This window comes from Carcharhinus amblyrhynchos, chromosome 31, assembly GCF_965287045.1.
Source record: "Carcharhinus amblyrhynchos chromosome 31, sCarAmb.v2.hapA, whole genome shotgun sequence".
NCBI lineage: Eukaryota > Metazoa > Chordata > Chondrichthyes > Carcharhiniformes > Carcharhinidae > Carcharhinus > Carcharhinus amblyrhynchos.
Window position 1 is genome coordinate 20,693,097 of NC_137354.1, and position 25,897 is coordinate 20,718,993.

The following is a 25,897-nucleotide window of genomic DNA, read 5'->3' on the forward strand; positions in this document are numbered from 1 at the left end:
GGCAGGGGGTACTGGGAGACTAACGGGAGAGCGTATTTCCGGGGAAGGAGGGGTGGGGGAGGGGTGAGTCTTCCGGATACAGTCCCACAAGTGAGGAATTTTTCCAGGGGTGGGAGAGGGCATGGATTGGTTGATAGCTAAAAGAAGGCAGGCAGGTAGTCAAGTTAAATAATCAATGGCCCCACTGAGGGTGATTTTTCCAGAGTGGGTTGTTTAAGTTTAAAGTTAATTTATTGGTGTCACGAGTGGGCTTACATTCACACTGTAATGGAGTCACTCACACCGAACTCACTCACACCAAACTCACTCACATTCACTCCGGCACCTGTTTGGGTACACTGAGGAAGAATTTAGCACAGCCAATGCACCTAACCAGCACATCTTTCAGACTATGGGAGGAAACTGGAGCACCCGGATGAAACCCACGCAAACACGGGGAGAACGTGCAGACTCCACACAGACAGCGACCCAACCCTGTCAGGTGGGAAGACCACCAGCTTCATGGAGGCAGCCTCCCTGCGACTATCTGAGGGGGAGGGAGGGTGAGCCATTGACGCCTGAGGCTCTGTTTCCCGGGGAGTGGGATGGGGCACAGGAAGGAAAGATCACCCCCAAGACCCTAGTGGAATGTCGCTTACCCCTCCGAGATCACATCCATTTTGATGAACCCTGGTGGTTTTTTAGACAAGCTGAGTAAATTAGCAAACGCATGGCTGACTTGAGAACAGTTTCTTTCCTGCTGCTGTCAGACTTTTGAATGGACCTACCTCTGGTTCTAGTTTTTCCTACTAATGGAAATATCCTCTCCACATCCACTCACAGTATCCTGTACATTTCAATAGATCCCCCCTCATCCTTCTAAACTCCAACGAGTACAGACCCAGAGACCTCCACCGTTCCTCATATGACAAGCTCCTCATTCCAGAGATCATTCTTGTGAGCCTCCTCCGGACCCTTTCCAAGGCCAGCACATCCTTCCTTTGGTACGGGGCCCAAAATTGCTCACAATACTCCAAAGGGGGTCTGACCAGAGCCTTATACAGCCTCAGAAATACATTCCCACTCCTGTATTCTAGCCCTCTTGACATGAATGCTAACATTGCATTTGCCTTCCTAACTGCTGACTGAACTGCACGTTAACCTTAAGAGAATCTTGAACAATGACTCCCAAGTCCCTTTGTGCTTCTGATTTCCTAAGCATTTTCCCATTTAGAAAATAGTCTATGCCTCCATTCCTCCTTCCAAGTTACATAACACTTTTCCATATTCTATTCCATCTGCCACTTCTTTGCTCACTCTCCTAACCTGTCCAAGTCCTTTTGCAGCTTCCTCAATACTAATTGCACTTCTGCATATCTTTGTATCATCTTCAAATCTAGTAACAGTGCCTTCAGTTCCTTTTTCAAGTCATTAATATATATTGTGAAAAATTGTGACCTCACTAGTCACTGGCTGCCATTCCGAAAAAGACCCCTATCCCTAACCCTTTATCCCCACTCCCTGCCTTCTGCCAGTCATTGATCCTCTATCCATGCCAGGATCTTATCCTTAATACCATGGGCACATATTTAACAATCTCCTATGTGGCACCTTGACAAAGGCCTTCTGGAAATCTAAATAAATCACATCCACTGGTTCTCCTTTAGCTAACTTTCTGTTACCTCCTCAAAGAACTAAGAGATTTGTCAGACATGACCTCCCTTTGACGAAGTTGTGTTGACTCAGTCCTATTTTATCATGCACTTCCAAATACTTCACAATCTCATCTTTAATAACGGACTCTTTCTTTCCCTATGGTGATATGCTTTGTCTATATAGCGTGCAAGAAACAATACTTTTCACTGCATATTAATACATGTGACAATAATAAATCAAACCAAAATCTAAATGTGAAGTTATACACTTTGGTGTGAAAAGTAGAAAGGAAGAGTATTATTTAAATGGTGAGATATTGGGAAGTGTGGATGTACAGAGGGATCTAGGTGCCCTTGTATACCAGTCAATGAAAGTGGGGAGGCAGCCACGGTTAGGAAGGCAAATGGTATTCTGGCCTTCATCACAAAGAAGATTTGAGTTCAGAAGTAGGGATGTTTTACTGCAGCCATACAGGGCCTTGGTGAGACCACATCTGGAGTGCAGTATTGGTCTCCCTAAGAAAGGATATACTTGCCATAGAGAGAATGCAATAGGCTGACACCAGGGTTGGTGGGACTGTCCTACGAGGAGATATTGGTTTGACTGGGCCTGTATGCACTGGAGTTTAGAAAGATGAGAAGGGATCTGATTGAGATGTGTGAAATTCTAACAGGGCTGGACAGACCTGATGCAGGGAGGATATTTCCTCTGGCTGGAGAATCTAGAATCAGGGCACACAGTCTCAGGATACGAGGAAGACCATTTAGGACTGAGATGAGGAAACATTTCTTCACTCAGAGGGTGCTGAACTTGTGGAATTCTCTACCACAGGATGCTGTGGAGGCCAAGTTACTGAACGTATTCAAGAAAAAGATAGATAATTTTCTTTGATTGAGGTGTACAAGATTATGAGGGACATGGACAGAGTGGATAAGGAGCAGCTGTTCCTCTTGTTTGAAAGGTCAATCATGAGGGGACATAGGTTCAAGGTGAGAGGCAGGAGGTTTTGGGTAGATGTGAGGAAGAAGCATTGGTATGGTCTGGAATGCGCTGCCTGGGGGGGTGATGGAGGCAGGTTGTCTCACATCCTCTAAAAAATACCTGGATGAGCACTTGGCACATCATAACATTCAGGGCTATGGACCAAGTGCTGGTAAAGTGGATTAGGCAGGTCAGTTGTTTCTCATGTGTCAGTGCAAACCTGATGGGCCAAAGGGCGTCTTGAGCACTGTGTGATTTTAGTGGCATGAAGGGTATGGGAAGAAAGCGGGGATATGGCATTGAGATCAAGGACCAGCCATGATCATACTATATGGTGGAGCAGGCTCAAAGGGCTGAATGGCCTCCTCTTGGTTTCTATATCCCCAGCCTACCTTGGCAGCACCCACCTCACCTTTTGGGGTTGCTGAGGCTTCAGAGATGCTGGCCCTCTGATTGGTCAGGCTACTTATTTGGGCAGAACCTGAAAGTGGCCAATTGGGAGATGGCTTGTCGGGAGATCTCTGCGCTTGATCCCGCTGCCTCTATTTGATTCAAACGACACAATCCCAAAGCCCATAAGAAAACCCTGCCCACTGATTGTAAAACACACAATTCTGCATTATCGTATTGAACATCTCCAAGGTTGACTCAGGTAGATTGATGAACAATGGGACTCTAAGGTCATGGGGGGGTGGGGGGGGTGGGGGGGGGTGGGGGGGGGGTGGGGGGGGCGGGGGGGGGGGGGAGGGTGGGGTGGAATCAGACAGGAAAGTGGAGTTGAGGCCACAGTCAGATCTTACTGAACAACAGAGCAAGTTCGAGGGGCTGAATGGCCACCTCCCATTGCCAATTCTTGTGTCCCCTTTCAAAAGTAGAGTCTCTGTCAGTGATGTGATCTGATTTGATTTATTATTGTCTTATGTACTGAGATACAGTGAAAATTTATTGTTTCTTGCAGCTATACAGACAGAGCAAGCCATTCATAACGCATATGGTAGAGAAAGAAAGGAGAGGGTGCAGAATGTAGAGTTATAGTCATAGCTAGGGCGTAGAGAAAGATCAACTTCATGTCAGGTAGGCCCATACTGAAATAGAACATTATTTGAGAGTCTAAAAGAGTCAGAGTACAGTTTTAAAAACATAGAATGAGAGTAAAATATTAGAGGGTATGCTGGGGCCAGCTCGCAAGAACAAAGAGAAATGAAAATTACAACACAGGCCCTTCAGCCCTCCAGGCTGCACTGACCACGCTGCCCGTCTGAACAAAAAAACTTCTACCTTTCTGAGGACCATATCCCTCTATTCCCATCCTAATCATGTATTTGTCCAGACACCCCTTAAAAGTTGCCTCACTCCACCGCCATCTTAAATCTTGGAGTCGGTATGTGGGAGGTGTGAACTGTGTCAACCTGCAGCCTGAGGTAGGCCTTGCCCATCCACTTAGCACTTTAACTGTGAAATATTGTGATTGGAACCCTTTAAAACTAATCCCCCTCATCACACTAAATGGTTCTTCTACAGCACGGGGCCTCTGAGATAGTGGGCAGTACTAGAGTTTGTACCTTTGCGTCCCACTTTCCTGGTCCATTCCTGCGCAGTGCTTCCTGTCCTGTGAACAACCAGTCTTTTGTATGCAGCATCAGGTTGGTTGTGTTTCTCACAATACATTCCTCACGCGTTTCTCGGCAACAAACAGCAAACCCTGAAAAGCAAAAGTGAATACACGCCTGGACAACTATTCTCTCCTTTCAGAGCTCCCTTGGCACTGAATGCCTCAGTGTAACCAACTGACACGTAGGACATCCCGGTCTAGGCAGAGTAGAGATTTACATCAGTTTACACTGACTTAAATATCATGTATTTGAGGCTTTTAGATCAGAGGTAACACATGCCATCTTTGTTACAGCACTTAGGGAAGACGCAAGGCCCAGTCGTGGGGAAGGATAAGTGTATCAGGATGTTTGGAGGTGGGGGGGAATGGAGAGAGGGGGGGAGAATATGTACGTGGATTGGGTGGTCAGTGGAATCAGGTGGTCAGTTGAAGAGGGGTTCCGGGAGGTCAGTAGGGTCTGGTCAGTGGGCAGAGGGACCTCGGGGTCCTTGTGCATGAGTCGCAAAAACCCAGCTTGCAGGTGCAGCAGGTGGTCAGGAAGGCGAATGGGATGCTGGCCTTCATAGCGAGGGGGATTGAATATAAAAGTAGGGAGGTCTTGCTGCAGCTGTATAGGGCATTGGTGAGGCCGCAGCTGGAGTACTGTGTGCAGTTTTGGGCGCCGCACCTGCGCAAGGATATTTTGGCCCTGGAGGGAGTGCAGAGGAGGTTTACTAGGCTGATACCGGAGTTGAGGGGATTGAGCTATGAGGAGAGGCTGAATAAACTAGGCTTGTACTCGTTAGAGTTTAGAAGAATGAGGGGAGATCTCATTGAGACGTATAAGATGATGAATGGGATGGATAGGATAGAGGTGGAGAGACTCTTCCCGCTCAAAAAAGACAGTAGGACTAGGGGGCACAGCCTCAAGATAAAGGGGAGGCGGTTTAGAACGGAGTTGAGGAGGAACTTCTTCACTCAAAGGGTGGTGAATCTCTGGAATTCTCTGCCCGTTGAAGTGGTGGAGGCTGCCTCGCTAAATATTTTTAAGAAGCGGGTTGATGGATTCTTGATAAGAGAGGGGATTAAGGGTTATGGGGAGAGGGCGGGAAAGTGGAACTGAGCCACAACAGATCAGCCATGATCTTATTGAATGGCGGGGCAGGCTCGAAGGGCTAGATGGCCTACTCCTGCCCCTATTTCTTATGTTCTTATGAGGGGTTTGGGGGGTGTAGAGTGGTCAGGGCTATGGTCAGAGGAGGGATTGGAAGCACATTTGAAGGGAGTAAGGAAGAGGTAGTTAAGGGGAGATATTGAGGATTAGTCGGCAGCGGTGTAAATGGAGGGTGGGTAGTCTGGGGGGCTCCCACGTGGGGGTATTTGGAGTTAGTCAGTAGTAGTGAGAGGTTAGGATGAGGATGGTGGGTGGGTAAATGGTGGGGGAGGGGCAGGGGTGTACCAGAGTCCCTGTGGGAGACGGGAGTTGGGGGATCAATACTTCAGTTACCCAAAGTTAAAAGTAGTTTTAATTCTAACTTTTCCTGGGTCATTATTAATGTCAGACAATCCAAAGTTTGTGATTTATATCGTAGTTTTGCGTGGTTTGCAAGGGAGGGAAATTGTCCAATAGAAGCCTGAACTTTCCAGGCAAAAGCCATAGGGGGGCGTGGGGGGTTGGGGGGTGAGGAGGAGGAGGGGCTTTCGTGGTGGTGTCCTGAGCACATTTCTGGGGTAAGATGTTCCAGTGGCCCAATTATTGGGCCTTCTGAGAAGTGGGATTGATCCCTGTCGCCAGTCGAGTGGCAGGGGAACAACATATAAAATGGAAAAAAATCCAGCAAAGCTTTGGAAAGGAGAATGGAAATAAATCCAGTAAACTAAAAATCAATGCAAGACCATGGGGTCAAGTAATGAGACAGGGCAGGAAGACATTGTCATGGGAACAGTCATTTTGTGAGCTTCCAGACAGAACAAAACCTGGCTGAGGCTTAGCGGCAGAACAAAGACTGGCTGAGGCCTATAAACAGTCCTGCATCATTGGGAGGATATGAAAGATGGAGGCGGGTGTGATGCAAGGTTCAACACTGAGGACACAGTTGCCGTGATTTGATGCTGCAGTCTCTGTTTGTGTGAATCGTTAAAAGGGTAAGATCGGAACACCACGTCAAGGAAGCCCCAATAAAACGTCGCACACATATCCAAAGTGTCTGTTGGTCCAATTCACTTTCTGCTCTCTCTCTCCTGCTGTAACCTCACAAAATCCCCCCCTCAGTCTGTCCGGTTAGACACTCCAGTTAGAAACTGCTGGGTTGTAACGAGCTGGATTTGGTGTCACAGGAAAAATCATTCGAGTCAGCAGCTTATTAAACTCTGACAAGTCCAGGTTCCTCCCCAGGGAACTAACATTGGTCAATGGGCCGAATGGCCCTCCTCTGCTCCACAATGCCTCGAAGATACAACTCCAGCATCAGGTTTATTGTTCAGGAAGAACCTCTCTCCCTGCCAGGGCCTTGCTGGGAAAAACACTGGAGCCTTGATTTTGTGAAGAAAACATTTTCTTGAGTCATAGAGCCCTTCAGCCCATCATATTTGTGCTGGCCATCAAGCACCTAACTATTCTAATCTCAATTTCCAGCCCTTGGTCCATAGCCATTTATGCTATGGTGTTTCAAGTGTTCATCTAAATGCTTCTTAAAGAAGATTCCTACCTTGATCTTCCTGTCTTTAGGGGCGTCACGGTGGCACAGTTGTCAGTACTGCTTTCTCACAGCGCCAGGGACCCACATTCAATTCACAGCTTGGGTCACTGTCAGTGTGGACTTTGCATGTTCTTCCTATGTCTGTGTGGGTTTCCTCCGGGTGTTCCGGTTTCCTCCCATAATCCAGAGATGTGTGGGTTAGGTGGATTGGCCATCCTAAATTGCCCCTTAAGAATCAGGCAAGCTGGCAAGGTAAATATGCGGGGTTACAGGAATAGGGCCTGGGTGGGATTATGGTCAGTGCAGACTCAATGGGCCGAATGGTCTCTGTCTTGGCACTGGAGGGATTCTATGATTCTACCACCCTTTCAGGCAGTGATTTTCAGATTCCCAGTATCCTCTGGGTGAAACAGTCCCTTATCCTCCCCTGTACGCACACAGACACGTGCATGCGCGCACACGCACACACACACACATAGACACAAACACACACAGATACACACACATACATAGACACCGGTACACACAGATGCACACACATACATAGACACAGGTACACACAGATGCACACATGTACACACATTATTTTAGGCACCTATTTAAAGTTATACATTTTTGAATTCCTGTGGTTATCAATCTTTAGGGGAGTGTTTTGTTCACCTTTTTGGACAGTGTCCCATCACTGTCTAATCCCAGTTTAGATGCATAGTTGACAAGATAAAGAACTAACGCCCTTTCTATCCTGTCCAAACAAACTCTCCAATTCAGCTGCAGCACAATTTGGCTGGAACTTTCCGCCACGGGATTCCCAGCGGCGAGGGGAGCATTCAACGGGAAACCCCCATTGATAATGGTGGGACCAGAACATCCTGCCACCGGCCAATGACTTGCCATCTTACCGCCCGAAATGCCTGGTGGGTTGCACCAAGGAGATCCCTTTACAACTGCTACGTTAGTGCAATAAACCCAGTTCTCATTGCAGCTGTCCTGAATGAAACGGCACTGAGGGCCAATTGTTACCTGTTGATATTCTCACAGAACTTGCACTTTGAGGACCATCACAGAGTTCTCTCCCACCCCCAAATCTTCCTCAATAACCACCTCGTCCTCACGTACGCTGATGTTGTACTTCAGCGTAGAACTGGACTGTCAGGATATTGAATTCGATGATCAACTGTGATCAAAACAAATGATGGAGCAGGCTCAAAGGGCCGAATGGCCTAATCCTGTTCTAGTTTCTATCTACACTTTGAGTCTTGCATTGAAAGGGCAGGACTCTCAATTCTGAACTTTATCCAGCGAATTCTTCTGGCATTTTGAGAAACTGCTTTCTCGGATGTGACTGTTTTCAGTCCGAGGGATGCTGCCGGAGATCATCAGGATCAGAATCAGAACTGCTTCTGGATGAGAGTTCTTTGAAGCTTACCCGATCTGTAACTGTGTGGGAGGCACCTCACATCCCCTTTGAGGCAAGAGCTCTCTGTCCACAACTCAAGTGAAACAATTTAATTGTTTTCTGCAAGGGATGACTCTGCAATTGGTGAAAATGGCACCATGTCTCCCAGCTTCTGCCATATCCAGGACAGGAGAAACCCAAAAGTACTCAGCAGTCCTACATATTATACCTTATACCATGATAGCATGATAGATATCATGCTATCATAGAACCGTAGAAAAGAAACAGAAAGTGGCCATTCGGCCCATCTTAGCCTGAGGACAAACAGATGCCCTTTCTAATCCCACCTTCTTGCACTCAGCCCACAGCCCCGTAGCTTACAGCACTTAACATGCAGATCCAAGTACTGTTTAAAAGAGTGTAGGGTCTCTGCCTCCACCACTAACTCGGACAGTGAATTCCAGACACCCACCAACGTCTGCGTAAAAAAGTTCTTCCTCACGTCCCCTCCACACCTTCTGCCGCTTATCTTGAATCCATGTACCCTGGTTCTAGAATTCTCCACCAAGGGAACCAATTTTATACTCTTCACTCTACCTTACTCATCATCATTGAAACAGACCTAAAGTGTACTACTATAGTGTATGGGCAACACAGTCTGGGTGATGAATTGGGAGTCAGAGTGGGGGATCACTGCAGCCAGGAGGGAGTTCTAGGCAGAAGTATTTTAGAGCTAGCTGTACTGATCATGAAATAAATCCTATTTTGCTCTCGAGTGAAGTTGCTGAAAGTACAGCATTGTACCTACATACACTCTACTCCTGGCTCACAAAACACTTTACAATAGATGGATCCAGTATTATTTATAATGAATGAACTGAATAAACTAAGTCAATGAGAAATTTACTCTTTTTAAAGCCGCTATGATTCCCGCTGGAATTCCTCACCGCATTGCCCTAGGGAATAATCTTTTGTTCCTGAGGGCAGCAGGACAATTTCAGAATGTTGGCAATCCGGACTCTACAATTGGGCTAGGTGGTTTAGCATCCCTTCATAGTGAGTGTTCCTGACATGGGCATACTCAATGTTTAGTCTCCGAACACAGCTAGGTCTCCTTCCCATTCATCCTCAATATTCATCCTACGTTCGCCCATCATTCAGTTTCTCCCCCTATGATTAGTATTTCATACATGGCCACTTTATGTTTTAACTTGATGTCTGCATGTACACTTTTCCCAGCTTGTTTTGCCTTCACAGAAGCAGCTGTGTCTCTCCCTGATTTGGATCATCTTAAAACTTTAAGATGGGTTTCTGAATTCATGCCATTGGTGTAAATCCTGAACAGCAGCGTTCTCAAAGCCAATGGCTGGGACAACCTAGACAGCATTCCCTCCATAGTGTGACCGTTGTCCTCTCCCCTCCGTCATATTCTTATCCCTTCCCGAGATTTATCCTAATTCCCACAACCTTGGGCTTAACTAATTGCCCTTTTATGCAGAATGTGGAGGAGCACTTGTCCGAAATCCGGTTACACAGGAGCTAGCCACTGTTCACTTTAGAGGCCATTCCTCAATAAAAAATAATCAAGGACAGGAACACCATTTCTGAATCCATGTTTGTTAATGTACAAGTTAGGAGCCAGAGTAGACCATTCAGCCCCTGGAGCCTGCTCCGCCATTCAATAAGATCATGGCTGATCTGATAACCTTTGACTCCTTTCTTATCCACAGTAACTTCATTGCAGTGTTAATGCAAGGCTTACTTGTGACCAGTAAATAAACTCTAACTTTAAAAATCCTTAGGTCTACTCCCGACAATCAGTTCCACTATTTGCAGGGATTGAGGGATGACAGGTGAGTTTGTGAATGGCTATATCTGCTTGGGTCCACCATTTTTGAAAATTGGTCTTTTTCAACTTCATACCCTAATACTCACCCTGGGGACCACCACTGATTGTTACACAACGCACATTCTTGTCTACTTTTTGAATGGGAAATTTATAGGTAAACTGTCTGTGTGGAGTTTGCACATTTTCCCCTTGTCTGTGTGGGTTTCCTCTGGGTACTCCGATTTCCTCCCACGGTCCAAAGATGCATGGGTTGGGTGGATTGGCCGTGCTAAATTGTCCCTTGGTGTCAGAACACTAGCTAGAGTAAACGCACGGGGATAGGGCCTGGGTGGGATTGTGGTCAGTGCAGACTCAATGGGCTGAATGGCCTCCTTCTGCAATATAGGATCCTATGATAATTTTATATTAAGCCATTAATGCTCTCTCTGAGCCATCCCTTATTAAAACTTGGAGGAATCATTCATCGATACATTCCTATCCCTCTTCAGTTCTGTAGAGGAGTCATATCGGCCTAGAAATGTTAACTCTGTTTCTCTCTCCACAGATGCTGCCAGAAATGTTGTATTTATCCAGTGTTTTCCGTGTTTTTATTGATAAGATTTACTCACGTTACACCCATCTTCTGTTTAGTAGCTTTTGAAATCACAGCTCCTCTTATCCTGTTGAAGTAATAAAAAAAAACTTTACTGTTTTGTTTCCTGATCTTGGTATTTAAGAATCACGATTAAATTTTAAAAAGGTACAGGAAACCTGTTCTGCAAACGTACCCAGAGTTGGACGATCTTGAAAATGATTTTTCTGCCTTTCTTTTAGGAACTGGTGCGCCTTTGTGAAATCCAGACTGTCCACATCCGTGGTTTCATGTGGAATCGAGCAGTTTGTCCAAAGAACGATGGAGCCCTGTGTGAATGGGATAGCTAACTGCCAAAATGGGCTGTAAGTACCAACGGTGATATGCCACTGTGTGCAACAAATCTGTGACTAGACGGTGCAGTGTGATGGGCTTGAGTCTGCTGAAAATGGTGTGGCTTCCGCAGGAGTGGAGGACAAGCTAATGTTGAACAGAGTGATGAAGATGTCCAGGGCAGGTAGTGGACTAACAGTTGGGAGTTTTGGAAGATGCTGTTGACAGAATTGAAGAGCTTTCAATGTGGTGGGTGTGGAGAAAGACAAGTGAGCATGTTTTATAAGAATTTCGACATCTCTATTTGTTCCCACCACTTTGCAGCCACTGTTCAATCTGAGACTTTTCATCGCCCCTTTGCTAATATCAACGGAAGCGAACTCACTTTGCAGTCCTTGCAATCTCCCAGCAGATATTTTGTAGACTCTTAAAAAGTATCCCTGGCATTGAGTAGTTTTGTGTCTTCAGTGACACCGCGGTCTCCCTCTCTGGTTAAGTTGCTAAGTGGCACATGGACCTTCCCTAAGGAAAAGGCTGAGTATTTGGTGGTGGGACATCCCTGAAAGTTGTTTCATCTTTGGAGAATGGTTTATGAGGTGATGGCTTAGTGGTATTGTTGCTAGACTATTAATCCAGAAACTCAGCTAATGTTCTGGGGACCCGGGTTCAAATCCCACCATGGCAGATGGTGGAATTTGAGTGCACTAAAAAAAAAATTGGAATTAAGAATCTATGATGACCGTGAAACCATTGTCGATTGTCAGAAAAATCCAACCTTTTCACTGATGCCTTTTAGGGAAGGAAATCTGCCCTCTACACCTGGTCTGACTTACATGCGACTCCAGAGCTATAGCAATGTGGTTGACTCTCAACTGCCCTCTAAGGACAACAAGGGACGGGCAATAAATGTTGGCCAGCCAGCGATGCCCATGTCCCATGAATGAATAAAAAAAGCCTGGTGAATGACCATGTATTAACATCTCCTTATCTAGTTAGGGAGACGTTAATGTCCTTATGTAGCAATGGACAATGAAATCAGGAAATCTGATGTCTATACTTTTTGGAGCAAAATATTTTATTAAACAGCATCAGATAGGTAAGGAGTGAACTTTGTATCAATGTTTATAAGAGTAATAATATATTCTGTGTAATTCAGAAGAGTCCAATCATATTTATATCACTTCCTCACTATCTATATTACGCTATGTTTCTCTCTCCCTTTTGGGGGAGAGTGGAAGAACATGCCTCCTATTTCCCACCCTCCAAAATATTGCTTTCTCCACTCCAACTCCGATTGATCCATCACCCTTGTGCTCACTGATCCATTTGCCTCCTTGCCTGGCAACATCACTAATTTAACTTTCTTACCAATGTTTCCAAATGCTTCAGTGTTACAAGGAGGAGGTCGAAGGATTCCCCTCATGTCCCCTGTTTGTTTGACCACAACAAGTATTTTTTTTAAGATGCGGATCTCTTTGCCAAGTTAACGGGTACTTGGCTGCTTACATGCTGTGATTATAAATGAACTAGTCATAGACCATTTAACAAAGAAAGGGGTTAACTTTATTTTGCTAACAAATCAGGCAAAAAGAATGTATGCTCTGACTTTGGCATCTAAATACTTGTGTTAGATTGGTAGATTTGTGATTTATTAAGGACCATATAATACAGATTCTGATTATAAATCATAGAATAGAATCTCTACAGGACAGGAGGAGACCATTCAGCCCAGCACCAACTCTCTGACAGGACATCTTACCCAAACCCTTTGCAACTCCCTTCCCCTGTAACCCCACACAATTCCCACGGCCAACTCACCTAAACTGCACATCTTTGGGCTGTGGGAGGAAACTGGAGCATCTGGAGGAAACTCACACAGACACAGGGTGGAGGGGGGAATGTGCAAACTCCACACAGACAGTTACCCAAAGCCGGGTCCCTGGCGCTGTGAGGCAACAGTACTAATCATTGGGTCACATTAATAGATTTATTAGGCAATGCAAGTTAAACTGTGTGGTGCTTAGTATAGGCAGCAATATGCAACTTCTTCCACTCCATTCCTTGCCTCTCAGCTGTGGCACGAACTTTTTGTTCTGCTGCCTGGTGGTCTTTAATCCTTCTTCTAATGGAGTGCATCAATGTCTCTTTCATCCTCATTTATGGTGGTCTACCCAGTTTGGATGTATCCCAATCGCTCTTATATGAATGGCTTAGTCTGGAATCTCAATATTTTTACATTTCTGTCCCACGGACCCTGACAAGACCCCTGCTTTTCTTAACAGTCTTTGCAAAAGATTCCAAAGGTCACAAGTCTGCAAAGCATTTCCCTGTACAAAACAGATCCTAAACATTTCACAAGATAGATGGCTACATTTTCTTATCCAAGGTATTAATGTCAATAGTTTGGCCATTAATTCACTTCTCAAACATAATGACTTGTTCCTCAAATTTCCAACAGATAAATCACAATGTTATGTCATAGTCGTACGGGACTACAGAACAGAAAAGGCCCTTTGGCCCATCGAGTCTGCACAGGTCAAAGACAAACCACTCAACTATTCTAATCACATTTCCCAGCACTTGCCCATAGTCTTGTGTGACTTGACATTGCAAGTGCTCATCTAAATATTTCTTAAATGTTGTGAGAGTTCCATTTCTACCATTCTTTCAGGCAGCGAGTTTTAGACTCCCACCACCCTCCGAGCGAAAAAGTTTTTCCTTAAATCCCCTCTAAATCTCCTGTCCCTTGAACCTCTGCCCTGTGGTCATTGATCCCTCCACCAAGGGGAAACATTTATTCCTCTTTATGCTATCTATGCCCCTCATAGTGTTATGTTGTGGAGATGCCAGCATTGGACCGGGGTGGGCACAGTAAGAAGTCCCACAACACCAGATTGAAGTCCAACTGGTTTCGGAGCACTGTTCCTTCAGCAGTGAGTGACTCCTCTTGGGCTTTAATCTGGTTTTGAGAGACTTTTTACTGTGTCCTCATGTTATACATCTCAAACATGAGCCCCCTCTCCTCCCACTGTCTTCTCTGCTCCAAGAAAAACAACGCCAGTCTACCCAATCTCTCTTCATAATTAAAACTCTCCAGTCCAGGCAATATCCTGGTGAATCTCCTCTGCAGCCTTTCAAGTGCTATCACATTCCTCCTATCATGGGGACTCCAGAATGTAATTGCTATTTGAGCAGCAGGTGTCAGACAGACTACATTTGAGTTTGTCAAATGCTTAATCATTTTTGTCCTTCTCGCAGCGTGCTTAACCACATCACATCTTGATATTTCCAGACAAGATTAACCATCATACTTTGCAATTTGGCCTTGGTATAAAAAGATAACGATCATAATAAAAAGGGCATCAAAACATCATAAGAAAACTACTAAAGTCTACACTCAAAGTTCACACGTGAATTGATGTTCTAGGGTTGGGGAGGATAGATTTGGCCAAATTTAAAAGAAGTTCACGGTCCATATCCTGGTCCAGCTGCTGTGTGAATCTGGTTGTTTTATTTTCAGTGCAGAAGTGGTTTAAAGCTGTAGCAGGTCTTTCCATCTCCCTGGAGACACCGCTGTGAGGTTAAACTCTCCCTTTAGGAAATCTCTGTCTGCTGCGGAATAGAGACAGTGTCAAACTAGAAGACAGGGTTTAACCTTGTTGGGGAGGGCGAGTGATGGCAGTGGGGAGAGTTGGAAGGAGGGATGGAGAGAATGAAATAGAGAGCAAGAGAGAGCAAGAGCACTTAACTCAGCCATTAGTTCCATTCTGCTCAGAAACCCTTGTGCCATAAATCACGCAGAAGATTTGGGCTAGTTATGCAAGGTCTCCTCAACTGCTAGTAATTCAAAAATAATTGTAGATTCCAATTACAGTTAGATTAGCTTGTCTGGAAATCAATCTTAAAAATCAACATATTTTGTCCAAGCGATTAACCTTTAAATGGTTCATCATCAGTTGTTGAACTTCATCAATACCTTGTTAATGGAGAGTGGAGGGTTTAGTGTCATTGCCTTTGGTGGATTTTACAGATTTGTCTTCTCCTCTGCTTAGGGTTGGAATGTGAAAAATATAATGATGTAAATTAGTGTTGGCCATCCTGATGATCACTTTAGTCTCTTCCAAGGAAATATCTGTCTTTTAAAAATCCAATTCCTGCTTCTTGCTGCAGATTTTTAAAAAATTATTTGCTCACGGGATGTAGGCATCTCTGGCTGGTCCAGCATTTATTGCCCATCCTTGAGTGCATTTAAGAGTCAACCACATTACTGTGGCTCTGGAGTCACTTAGAGGCCATACCGGGTAATGATGGCAGATTTCCTTCCCTAAAGTACATTAGTGAACCAGTTGAATTTTTCCCACAATCGACAATAGTTTCATGGTCATCATTAAACTTTCACTTCCAAATTTTTTACTGAGCTCAAATTTCAGCATCTGTTGTGGCGAGATTTTAACACAGGTCTCCAGAGTATTACCCTGGGTCTCTGGATTACTTGTCCATTGACAATACCACTATGTGACCACCTCCCCATACTAAAAATCTTCGTAATAAATGCCCTTGCCCCTCCCTATCTCTGTAACCTTCTCCAGCCTTTAAGTCTGAGCGATATCTGTTTTCCTCTCATTTTGGGCTCTCGAACATTGATTTTAATTGCTCCATCACTGATGATTGTGCATTCAGATGCCAGAGTCCTAAAGGATGGAATTTTCCAGCCCTTCTTGCCAGAGAGATTTCTAGTCCTGTCGATAGTGAGGACTATCATGATAGGTTCCCCAGCAGAGGATGGCGTGGAACTCCAGAAAAATCCTGTAGATATTGGTGAGGATAGGAGATCCTACCACTGGCAAATGGCAGGTGCCTGCCCTGCCAGAAAACAGGCTGCAGGGGGAGGGAGGGGCAAATCTCATCCCCAAGCTCAGGAATCCCTTTCCTAAACCATTCCACCTCTCTATCCCTCCTTCCTTCTTTAAGCATTCCTTAAAAGCTTTTGGTCATTTGCCTTAATGTGGCTTATGCTTAAATCCTTACGTGACTCTGTGTCAAATACTTTTTGATTTTTTTTGTGGAGTACATGGTGATAAAGGGAGCTATATAAATGCAAGTTGTTTTTGTTCAGGTACCGACTGGCTCTTAGGCCTTTGTACAAGGTGAAGCAAAAGATTGTGACCTCCCTGGAATGGAAGTGCTGTCCTGGATACATAGGATCCAAGTGTGAACACGCAGGTAAAGGGGCAGAGTGGGGATACCCAAATGCAGTGCTAATGGAACTCGACCAACAGCTTCTGCACCCAGGGTAATGGTGGTGGTGGTGGAGGGGGGCGCAGAATTAACTATTTCTGGACCACTGTGAGAGATGGGAGATGTGATGCTGAAGAGGTCAGCATTAAGATAATGCCTAGTCAAGGTTATACCTTAGAGATATGTATATAGATGTGCGTTAACAATAATATGTTCGACTACACCAGATTCTGGGCCTTTCAGTGAGGCACCCAACAACTTTACAACACAGCATGAGGATAAATAGGGTCATGATACAATCCAAAAGTGGGTTGGACCTGATAGTGTTATTGATTTGATTTATTATTGTCATGTATTAGCATACAGTGAAAAGTATTGTTTACTGCGCAGTATACAAACAAAGCATACCGTATATAGAGGAGGAGTGCAGGAAGTAGTATTACAAACATAGCGAAGATGTAGAAAAAGATCAACTTAATGCATGGTAGGTCCATTCAAAAGTCTGACTGCAACAGGGAAGAAGCTGTTCTTGAGTCGGTTGGTACAAGTCTTCAGACTTTTATATCGTTTTCCCAACAGAAGAAGGTGGAAGAGACTATGTCCGGGAGGTGTGGGATCCTTGATTATGCTGGCTGCTTTTCCAAGGCAGTGGAAAGTGTAGACAGAATCAATGGATGAGAGGCTGGTTTGCATGATGGATTTTGTTCATGACCTTTTGTAGTTTCTTGTGGTCTTGACAGACCAAGAGCCATACCAAGCTGAGATACAACCAGAAAGAACGCTTTCTATGGTGCATCTGTAAAAGTTGGTGAGATTCGTAGCTGACATGCCAATTTTCCTTAGTCTTCTGAGAAAGTAGAGGCATTGGTGGGCTTTCTTAATTATAATGTTAGCATGGAGGGACCAAGACAGGTTGTTGTGATTTGAACACTAAAAACTTAAAGCTCTCTACCATTTCTGCTTTGTCCCCGTTGATATAGACAGGGACATGTTCTCCAATATGCTTCCTGAAGTTGATGGCTATCTCTCGTTTTGATGACATAAGGGAAAGATTATTGTCATTGGGCCACTTCTCCAGATTCTCTATCTCTTTCCTGCCTCATCATTATTTGAGAGCTGACTCACTGCAGTCGTCATCAGCAAATTTGAAAATCGAGTTGGAAGGGAATTTGGCCATGTAGTCATGTGTATAAAGAGTATAGTGAGGGGCTGAGGAGACAGTGCTGTGAGGCACCGGTGTTGAGGATGATCGTGGAGGTGTTGTTACTTTTCCTTACTGATTGGGTTAGGAAGTTCAGGATCCAGTTGTAGAGGGAAGGGCCAAGTTTTGCGCTCGGTTTGGAGCTAAGTTTCTTAGGAACAATGGTGTTGAAGGCTGAGTTGTAGTTGATAAATAGGAATATGACATAGGTGTCACTGGCATCAGTTTCAGTAAAGTAGGGGTTCTGGAGACTTGCTGTGCACGTTCAGGGGAGGAAGCAAGTTTTGATGACCCAATTCTGTTTGTGGGAGGTTGGGGGGGGGGGTGCGGAGGTGGGCGAGGGGTGGTGTCAGTGTCTCTGAATCTGCTACATGACCAGTGTAGTATGCTACAGCAGCTGAGCATTTGATTATTCTGCCCTCTCTACTACCCTTCTGTTGGGGAGGTGGAGATAAAGTTAGCTCCAAGGTGGATGTTTGAAGAATCCACACGTTAACATTTTCTTGGTGCAACGCACTACACAAAGTTGGGGTGGAACGACACGCTGGTGGGATTTTCCAGTTCTGCCAGAGTCAATGGACTTCTGAACAACTCGCTGAATAATTTTACAACCCCACCACCGTGCTGGGGCTGGAAAATTCCATACCGTGATGACAAAGCCAGATGGAATTTTCTTTTTATGGCTCATTTGAGAAGTTACACTAAGCTAAGTTAATTTGAGAAGTTCAGCTAAATTGCCCACAGTATCCAAAGATGTGTAAGTTAGGTGAATTAGATATGCTAAATTGCCCCTTAGTGTCCAAAGATGTGAAAGTTAGGTGGATTAGCCAGGGTAAATACACAGGGTTACAGGGATAGACTGGGGTTGGGCCTGAGAAAAGACATTCTTTTGGAGAGTTGGTGTAGACTCAGTGGGCCGAATGGCCTCCTTCTGCACGATAGGGATTTTATGATTCTATGTAAAGGAGAAAAACGTGCCACACTTTTTAAGACTCCTAAAACTGATTCTGAGGAAGTATGAAAGAATACTCTGTGTATGCAAATTGAGTTAAGGTACACAGTGACGCAGCAGGGTACGTAATTGCAGAAATGACACTGAAGGCATATTTGGGGACAATGAGGAAATTCAACCCTAGTAAAGATGACTGGTGTATTTAAGAACAAATGTTTTACGTTTATTACCTCCAGGTATGAGGCAGAAGTTGCTTATTCATGCTATGGTGAAAGTTTATGAATGTCAAGAAGACCTCACCATGAATCTCCAAGCCAGTGAATAACTCAACCAAATTCCAACCTGGTTGTATGGACCTTGAGGAAGTGATAAGAGAGCACCAAGTGGTCTTTGAGAAAGGGAGAAATGATAAAACTGGGCATCACAAGACTGAAGTCAAAATAATTTCACAAGCTAAGCCTGTACCTTATGCAGAGTTAGATACAATAAGAACTGGCTAGATTAAGTAGAACATGGGCGGACCCACGAAATCTGGGAAAGAATACATGTCAATTTCTTTGAAGTGGAAGTGTTTTGGTTGATAGCTATAGCAAGTGGATAGATGTTGAGTCGACGCCCACGACTACAAGTGCCAAACCTATGAGGGTTATGAGAAGATGCTCTACAACTTATGAGTTTCTAGAGGTGATTCTAACAGTTAATGGGTCCACAGTTTATATCTGAAGAGTTTGAAATATTTCTGAGTAAGCACACACTAATATCACCCAGCAGAAAGTGTACAGATTGAGAAAAGGTCTTTGCAGAAGTGTTAATTCAGTGACAAGCGAGGCAGTAATTTCCTTGCTTCTCTTCGACACAATTTCCTGATACCTCACAGAATGACCGCACAGTCTATAACAGATTGCTCACTTGATGGGTTGGTGTTTAAATACGTTCTCAAGGTTTAGCCTGCTTAAGCCTGATGTCAAAAGCAAAGATATGAGAATGATAATGTGACAATGATTCGAAGAAAAAAAGCACAGGAACAGGCCCTTTGGCCCATCAAGCTTGCGCCAACATTTGATGCCTTTCTTTTGCCTCTGTGCAGTCAGTGTCCCTCCATTCCCTTCCTATTTGTGTATCTGTCAAAGTGCTTCTTAAACATTGCTACTGTATCTGCTTCTATCGTCTCCTCTGGCAGCGCATTCCAGGCACTTACTACCCTCTGTGTAAAAACCTTTAAGCTGTACAGCAGGAATATGGCAAACCACCTATTAAGGCCTGACAGGGAGAGTGCAGGTTAAACGTGGAGCAGGAAGAGGTGACCAATTACATGGTTGCTTTCCAGCATTCTGCTTCTCATGAGATTTTGCGAGAGTTTTACAAAATGCCTTTTACTTTGCGCCCAGGCCTTGACTGCCATGTTTTCAGGCAGGTTAGACTTCACCAAGAGTCTCTGCCTCGCTCCTGGAGGTAACTTTCACACACAGGGGTTTTACTTCCTAAAGGAAGCTCTCTGCAAGTCACCACATGAATAACATTAGCACCATCTGGGACTGATCAGCTAAAATGATCATTTCCGAATCAGAAGATCTTGAATTCAAGTGGCATTCAGAGACTTGGGGGTGTTCTCCCAGCAGGGACCAAGAGCAGAGGCAGATGCTACCTGAAACTACTGTCCTGGGCTGCATGCCAATTTCCATAGATTGTCTTGTTTCTATAACCAGGGGTAACAGTCTGAAGATACAGGATAAACCGTTTAGGATAGCGATGAAGAAAATTTTCTTCACCCAGAGAGCGGTGAGCCTGTAGAATTCGCTACCACAGAAAGCTAAAACATTATATGTTTTCAAGAAGAAGTTCACTTGGGGCGAAGGGGATCAAAGGATACAAGGGGAAGGAGGTATCAGGTTATTGAGTTGGCTGATCAACCATGATTATAATGAATGGCAGAGTAAGCTCAAAGGACCAAATGGACTACTCCTCCTCCTACTTTCCAAGTTTTTACCCCATCTGGTTTACTAATTCCCTTTAGGGAAGGAAATCTGCCATCCTGTTCTGGCCTACACATGACTCCAGACCCACAGCAATATGATTGATTTTGAACTGCCCTCTGAAATGGCTGAGCAAGCCATTCAGTTTAAGGGCACTTAGGGATGGACAACAAATGCTGATCTTGCCAGTGACATCCACATCCCCCGAATGAATAAAGACAAAATGCAGGCAAGCTGCAATGTGATACCAAGTTGCTAAGTTTCAAACATCTTAGCAATTGGCAGGCAGGGATTGAGACTGGGAGCTTTTCCATCAGTTGCCTGACCTTTGCATTTCTTACTCTATCCTTTTTCTGGGTGGCACATTGGCACAGTGGTTAGCACTGCTGCCTCACAGCACCAGGGACCCAGGTTCAATTCCCACCTTGGGTCACTGTGTGGAGTCCACACCTTCTTCCCATGTCTGTGTGGGTTTCCTGCGTGTGCTCCGGTTTCCTCCCAGAGTCCGAAAGACGTACTGGTTAGATGCATTGGCCGTGCTAAGTTCTCCCTCAGTGTAACCGAACAGGCACCAGAGTGTGGCAACTAGGGGATTTTCACAGTAACATAACTGTAGTGTTATTGTAAGCCTACTTGTGACACTCATGAGCTTTAACCTTAAACTTCAACAACCTCTTTCCAGAGGCTGATGAAGTTTTTAATCTATCTCTTCTCCCTGCTTCAATTGTCTCCTTCTCTGTAGATGTCCATCGATATGCCAATTTCTAACTGCATGCTCACAGGTACATCTGGAGTACATAGGGAGAGCCCCAATGTCTGTGGAGCCTTGGATGCAAACGGCAGACTTCTGTTTGAAACAGTTTTTAACCCAGCACTGAATATCTGGATGTAAAGAGTACCCATAGCAGAAAAGAACAATCTGAGCCTCGCTCGACTGCTCTTGATTTAATGAATGGTTTGACCTAGCACACACTGTAGAATGGAAAGAATTGGAATGGTTTTAACTGCTGTGTTTCTCCCCCTAGTTCCTGAGGAGCTGACTGCACCAGCCTCCCTGAAGGGGGCCTTGGGAGGACAGCAAGTGATGGAAGAAATTATAACCCCAAGTGAGTTACATTTCAATTATAAAACATTGTTTAGAAGTTTATTTATTAGTGTCACAAGTAGGCTTACATTAACACTGCAATGAAGTTACTGTGAAAATCTCCTGTGAGGCAGCAGTGCTAACCACCATGCGTGCTGCCCCTTGTTGACATTGTCAACACCTGAGCTTGTTTCGCTAATCTTTGTTAGTGAACAAATGATGGATATTCACTCCCCCCAAGCCCACTCTTGACCTGAAATGACCAAGATAAAAGCAAATTACTGCAGATGCTGGAGTCTGAAACAAAAACAAAGTGCCAGAAAATCTCAGCAGGTCTGACAGCATCTGAAATTAAACTCACTACCCTGCTCTTTCCCCATAGCTGTCTGTGCAAGTTTGTTCTTTTAAAGTATTGGTCTAATTCCCCATTGAAAGTTACTATCAAAGCAGTTTCTGCCACCAGTTTAGACAGTGCATTTCACATCACAACAACTCACTACATTTCAAAAACAAAATCTAATCTTAAATGCTATGCTTTCTTTAAACCTCAACGCACTCAATACCAGTGACATATTTAGCAATTAAGTCATTTGATTGTATTTACAAAGGACCCAAAGCTAACTAAAGTCGGAATGTTATTACATATTCTTCCCCACTTTGCTCAGACACTCCAGTTCAATTGCCAGGAACCTGGTTCTGAATACACACTGAGTGACTCCGCTCTCTAAATGCGGCATCACTTATTTGGAGTGACGTTCAATGAACTGGGTGCCAAGATTGTTGTGAATTCCCAGTAATCCCAGGGCTAATTCTAATGATTTGGGAACACCAAGTGGTGAGCAAGACGACTTCTGAATCCATTCACAGATCCATCAAAGACAAGGGGAGGCAATGGCCTGGTAGCGTTATCGCTAAACTATTAATCCAGAAACTCAGCTCATGTTCTGGGGAACCCTAGTTCAAATCCTGTTGCGGCAGATGGTGGAATTTGAATTCAATAAAAAATATCTGGAATTAAGAATCTAGTGACGACCATAAAACCATTGTCAATTGTTGGAAAAAACCCATCTGGTTCACTAATGTCCCATTAGAGAACATTACCTGGTCTGGCCTACATGTGACTTTAGAGCCACTGCAACGTGGTTGACTCTCAACTGCCCTTGGGCAACTATGGATGGGCAATAAATGCTGGCCAGCTAGTAACATCCATATCCAACAAATGAATAACAAAGGGAGTACAGACCCCATAATGCTGAGTTGGTGAGGTAACAGCGAGGAAGACCATTTAGGGGTATTAGGAACAAGAGCAGACCATTCAGCCCTTCAAGTGGACTGATGGCTAATAAGTAAACCTAAGTCCATATACCTGCTTTTGTTCTGGATCTGTTGATAAAACTATACAAAAATCTGTTGATTGCAATCTTGAAAATGTCAAAGATCTCTTCCCTCTCCCCCCAGTACCTACAGCTTTTTTGGGAGAGATATTTCCAGATCTCGAGTATTCTGATGTGAACAATAAACATTTGCTGACTTTCCGTCTCTAAATGGCCCGGTTTTCATTTAAAGATCACTGTCAACATAAAACAATGGACAAACAAACTACTTTGAATGGATTCTAAACACAGCTGCCCGGGGGAGTACAGCTGGGTTGTTGCATTGAGCTGAAGGAGCCTCCCTTTAATGGAGAGGCAAGCATTTCGCAAAAAAAACAAGTCTTCTTGCCAGTCCCAAAGAAGCGTCCCTGGAGTAACCTTTATTGTGTTGTGTGTAGCCTTGGGAGACAGGCGTGGCTTCACCAACTATGAGGTCAGTCACAGAACAAAATATAAATCAGCCCTTAGGCAGGAAGCCTTAAGTCGCCTCAGTCCCCCTATTCAGGAAGCTTCTGCGTTTATTCTATGAAATCCTCTGTGATTTTCAGGATATCTTGTGGCTTTTAATTCTTGTACTTGGTTTTTTGAGAACAGCTGAAACGATGCAGGTTTTAGGTCCTGATTTAGCTGGGTGTGGAGCAGCTAGAAGCCGGCTGCCACACGAGGGTTGTGTTCACACCAGCTTTTACTCTTCAGGATGATGAAATAAAACTGGGTAGAGCAGTGCGTGGGAAGTGCAGGATTGGGCAGCGTTGGATCCAAACTGCGCAGAGCTTGGGCAGCGATATTCCAGGTAGTGTAGGTTTCGCGCAGCACAGGGCCTGGGAAGCGATATTCCGGGCAGCGTAGGGTCCAGGCAGTGCAGGAACACAAGGCAAAGGGATGCTCCTATCTTACCATAATGTCACTGTTCGTACCTTCTTTCATCTTTAACACTATTATTAACACTTCCTTTTGTAAGAAACAGTTAGTTTCGAGTCCGTATGATTCTTTAAACACTCCCTTTGTCTTGTGCCCATGACATCTTTATCCCATCTCTGACTTCAGATTTTGCTTCACCCCCTCTTATAAAGAATCAAATCCATCACCTATCTCCCTCTCTTTAGCTCATGCCGACTCGAAATGTTTACCCTGCTTCTCTTTCCACAGATGCTGTCTAATCTGCTGAGTTTATCCAGCATTCTCTGTTTTTATCCTGTCTACTTGTTTGCTGGTAATTGTTTGGCACAGAGGATAAGGAGAGTACATATACAACCAATCACAGGTTTTATATTCTACTTTCTCAGTGATCCTGTGAGGGTTGTGAGCTGAACGTTAATCAGTATCTGCTCTGCTTTCTCTGACACTTTCAGCAAAATACTGTTGCCATGGAGACTCTCCTGTCATCACGACAAGGTTAGGGACATCTTATCCTCCAGATCCTCCTGCTTCCAGCTTGCTTTTGCTCCTCCAAGCCTCTGACCCCTGTTGGGTATGCCACTATGGAGACTTACTGCAGTGTTTGGCCTCCTGGTTATCCTCAGGTTGAGAGAAGCATAATAAAAACCAGATCCAGACACACGAGCACACTCTCTCATACCCCTTCCTGGAATTGTAAACTGGGATGGAGCTCTGGCTGATATTGCCATAATAATCCCAGTAGTGCCGAGAGCAGTGATTGCACATTGAGATTGGGATAAGATCAAGAGGACCCAGCCAGCAATCAATCTCTGGGACCTATTGCTCCATTTTGGCTTATTCCACAAGAGGGTTAGTTTCAAAACTATTCTGTGGAAATAATATTTCAGTGAGTGTCCAAGAAATGGAATGCTTCCCTGGAGAGGGATAGTGGAAGCAGATAGTACAGACTCATTCAATTCAAAGATCCTTAGACAGCACCTTCCAAACTCTCCACCACTTCCATCTAGAAGGACAAGGGCAGCAGATATCTGGGAACACCACCACCTTTAAGTTCTCCTCCAAGCCATCACCATGCTGACTTGGAAATATATTGGCCCTTCCTTTGCAGCAGCTGGGTCAAAATCCTGGAATTTCTCCCTGACAGCCCTGAGGGTGTACCTACACCTCATGGACTGCTACCATTCAAGAAGGCAGCTCACCACCACCTCCTCAAGGGCAACTAGAGATGGGCAATAAATGGTCAGCCAGCAACACCCATGTCCCATGAATTAATAAAAGCTGAAAATCAGGTAGATTTTCAGAAAATAACATTTTGGGAAACAGTATATGAGTAATTTGACACAATGCAAACATGCTTAGGTGTGGTTCTCAAAGCCCTCCTCCATTTGGGGGTTTACTTCTCTCATCTCACATCATGTACTCATTAACAGAGATTGCGCAACAACTCCTGGGATGCTAGAAGGTAAATGCAATGGGCAATAGTCTTTCTTTGACCCAGGCAATTCCTGTATTGCATTTACTTACAAAGTGCCTTTGGAGTATTGACAGGATATGCTGAAAGTACAAAACAGGTCAGGGTGTTCGTGGAGGGAGAAACAGAAATAGCAGAAGAATGGGCAGTCATAGAGAATACAGCATGGGAACATGTCCTTTTTGGCCCAACTCATCCATACCTACCAGGTTTCCTAAACTGAACTAATTCCATTTGTATGAGTTTGGCCCATATCCCTCTAAACCTTTCCCATCCAAATGTCTTTTAAATGCTGTAATTGTACATGCCTCTACCAGCCCCCTCTGCCAGCTTATCCCATATACGCACCACCATCTGCCCCTCAGGTTCCTTTTAAATATGTCTGCTCTCACCTTAAGCCCATGCCAACAAGTTTTGGACTCCACTATCCTGGGGAAAGGACCTTGGCTATTTACTGTATAGTCATACAACTTTACAGCTTTGAAAGTGGTCCTCTGGCCCATTTCATTTTATTCATTTATGGGATATGGGTTGATGGCTGGCCAGCATTTATTGCCCACCCCTATTGCCTGAGGGCAGTTGAAAATCTACCACATTGCTGCGGCTCTTGGAGTCACATGTAGGTCAGACCAGGTAAGGATGGCAGATTT

General features: G+C 44.6%; 1 protein-coding gene across 1 annotated transcript in view; it reads left to right on the forward strand.

Annotated features, from left to right (window-relative positions):
* Positions 1-25,897, forward strand: part of mmrn2a (multimerin 2a) — a 40,692-nt gene that overhangs the window by 2,105 nt on the left and 12,690 nt on the right. Inside the window, exons 2-4 of the mRNA XM_080215779.1 lie at positions 10,965-11,087; positions 16,172-16,278; positions 21,445-21,525. Coding sequence (XP_080071905.1) covers positions 10,965-11,087; positions 16,172-16,278; positions 21,445-21,525 — 311 coding nt within the window. The remainder of the gene's footprint in view (positions 1-10,964; positions 11,088-16,171; positions 16,279-21,444; positions 21,526-25,897) is intronic.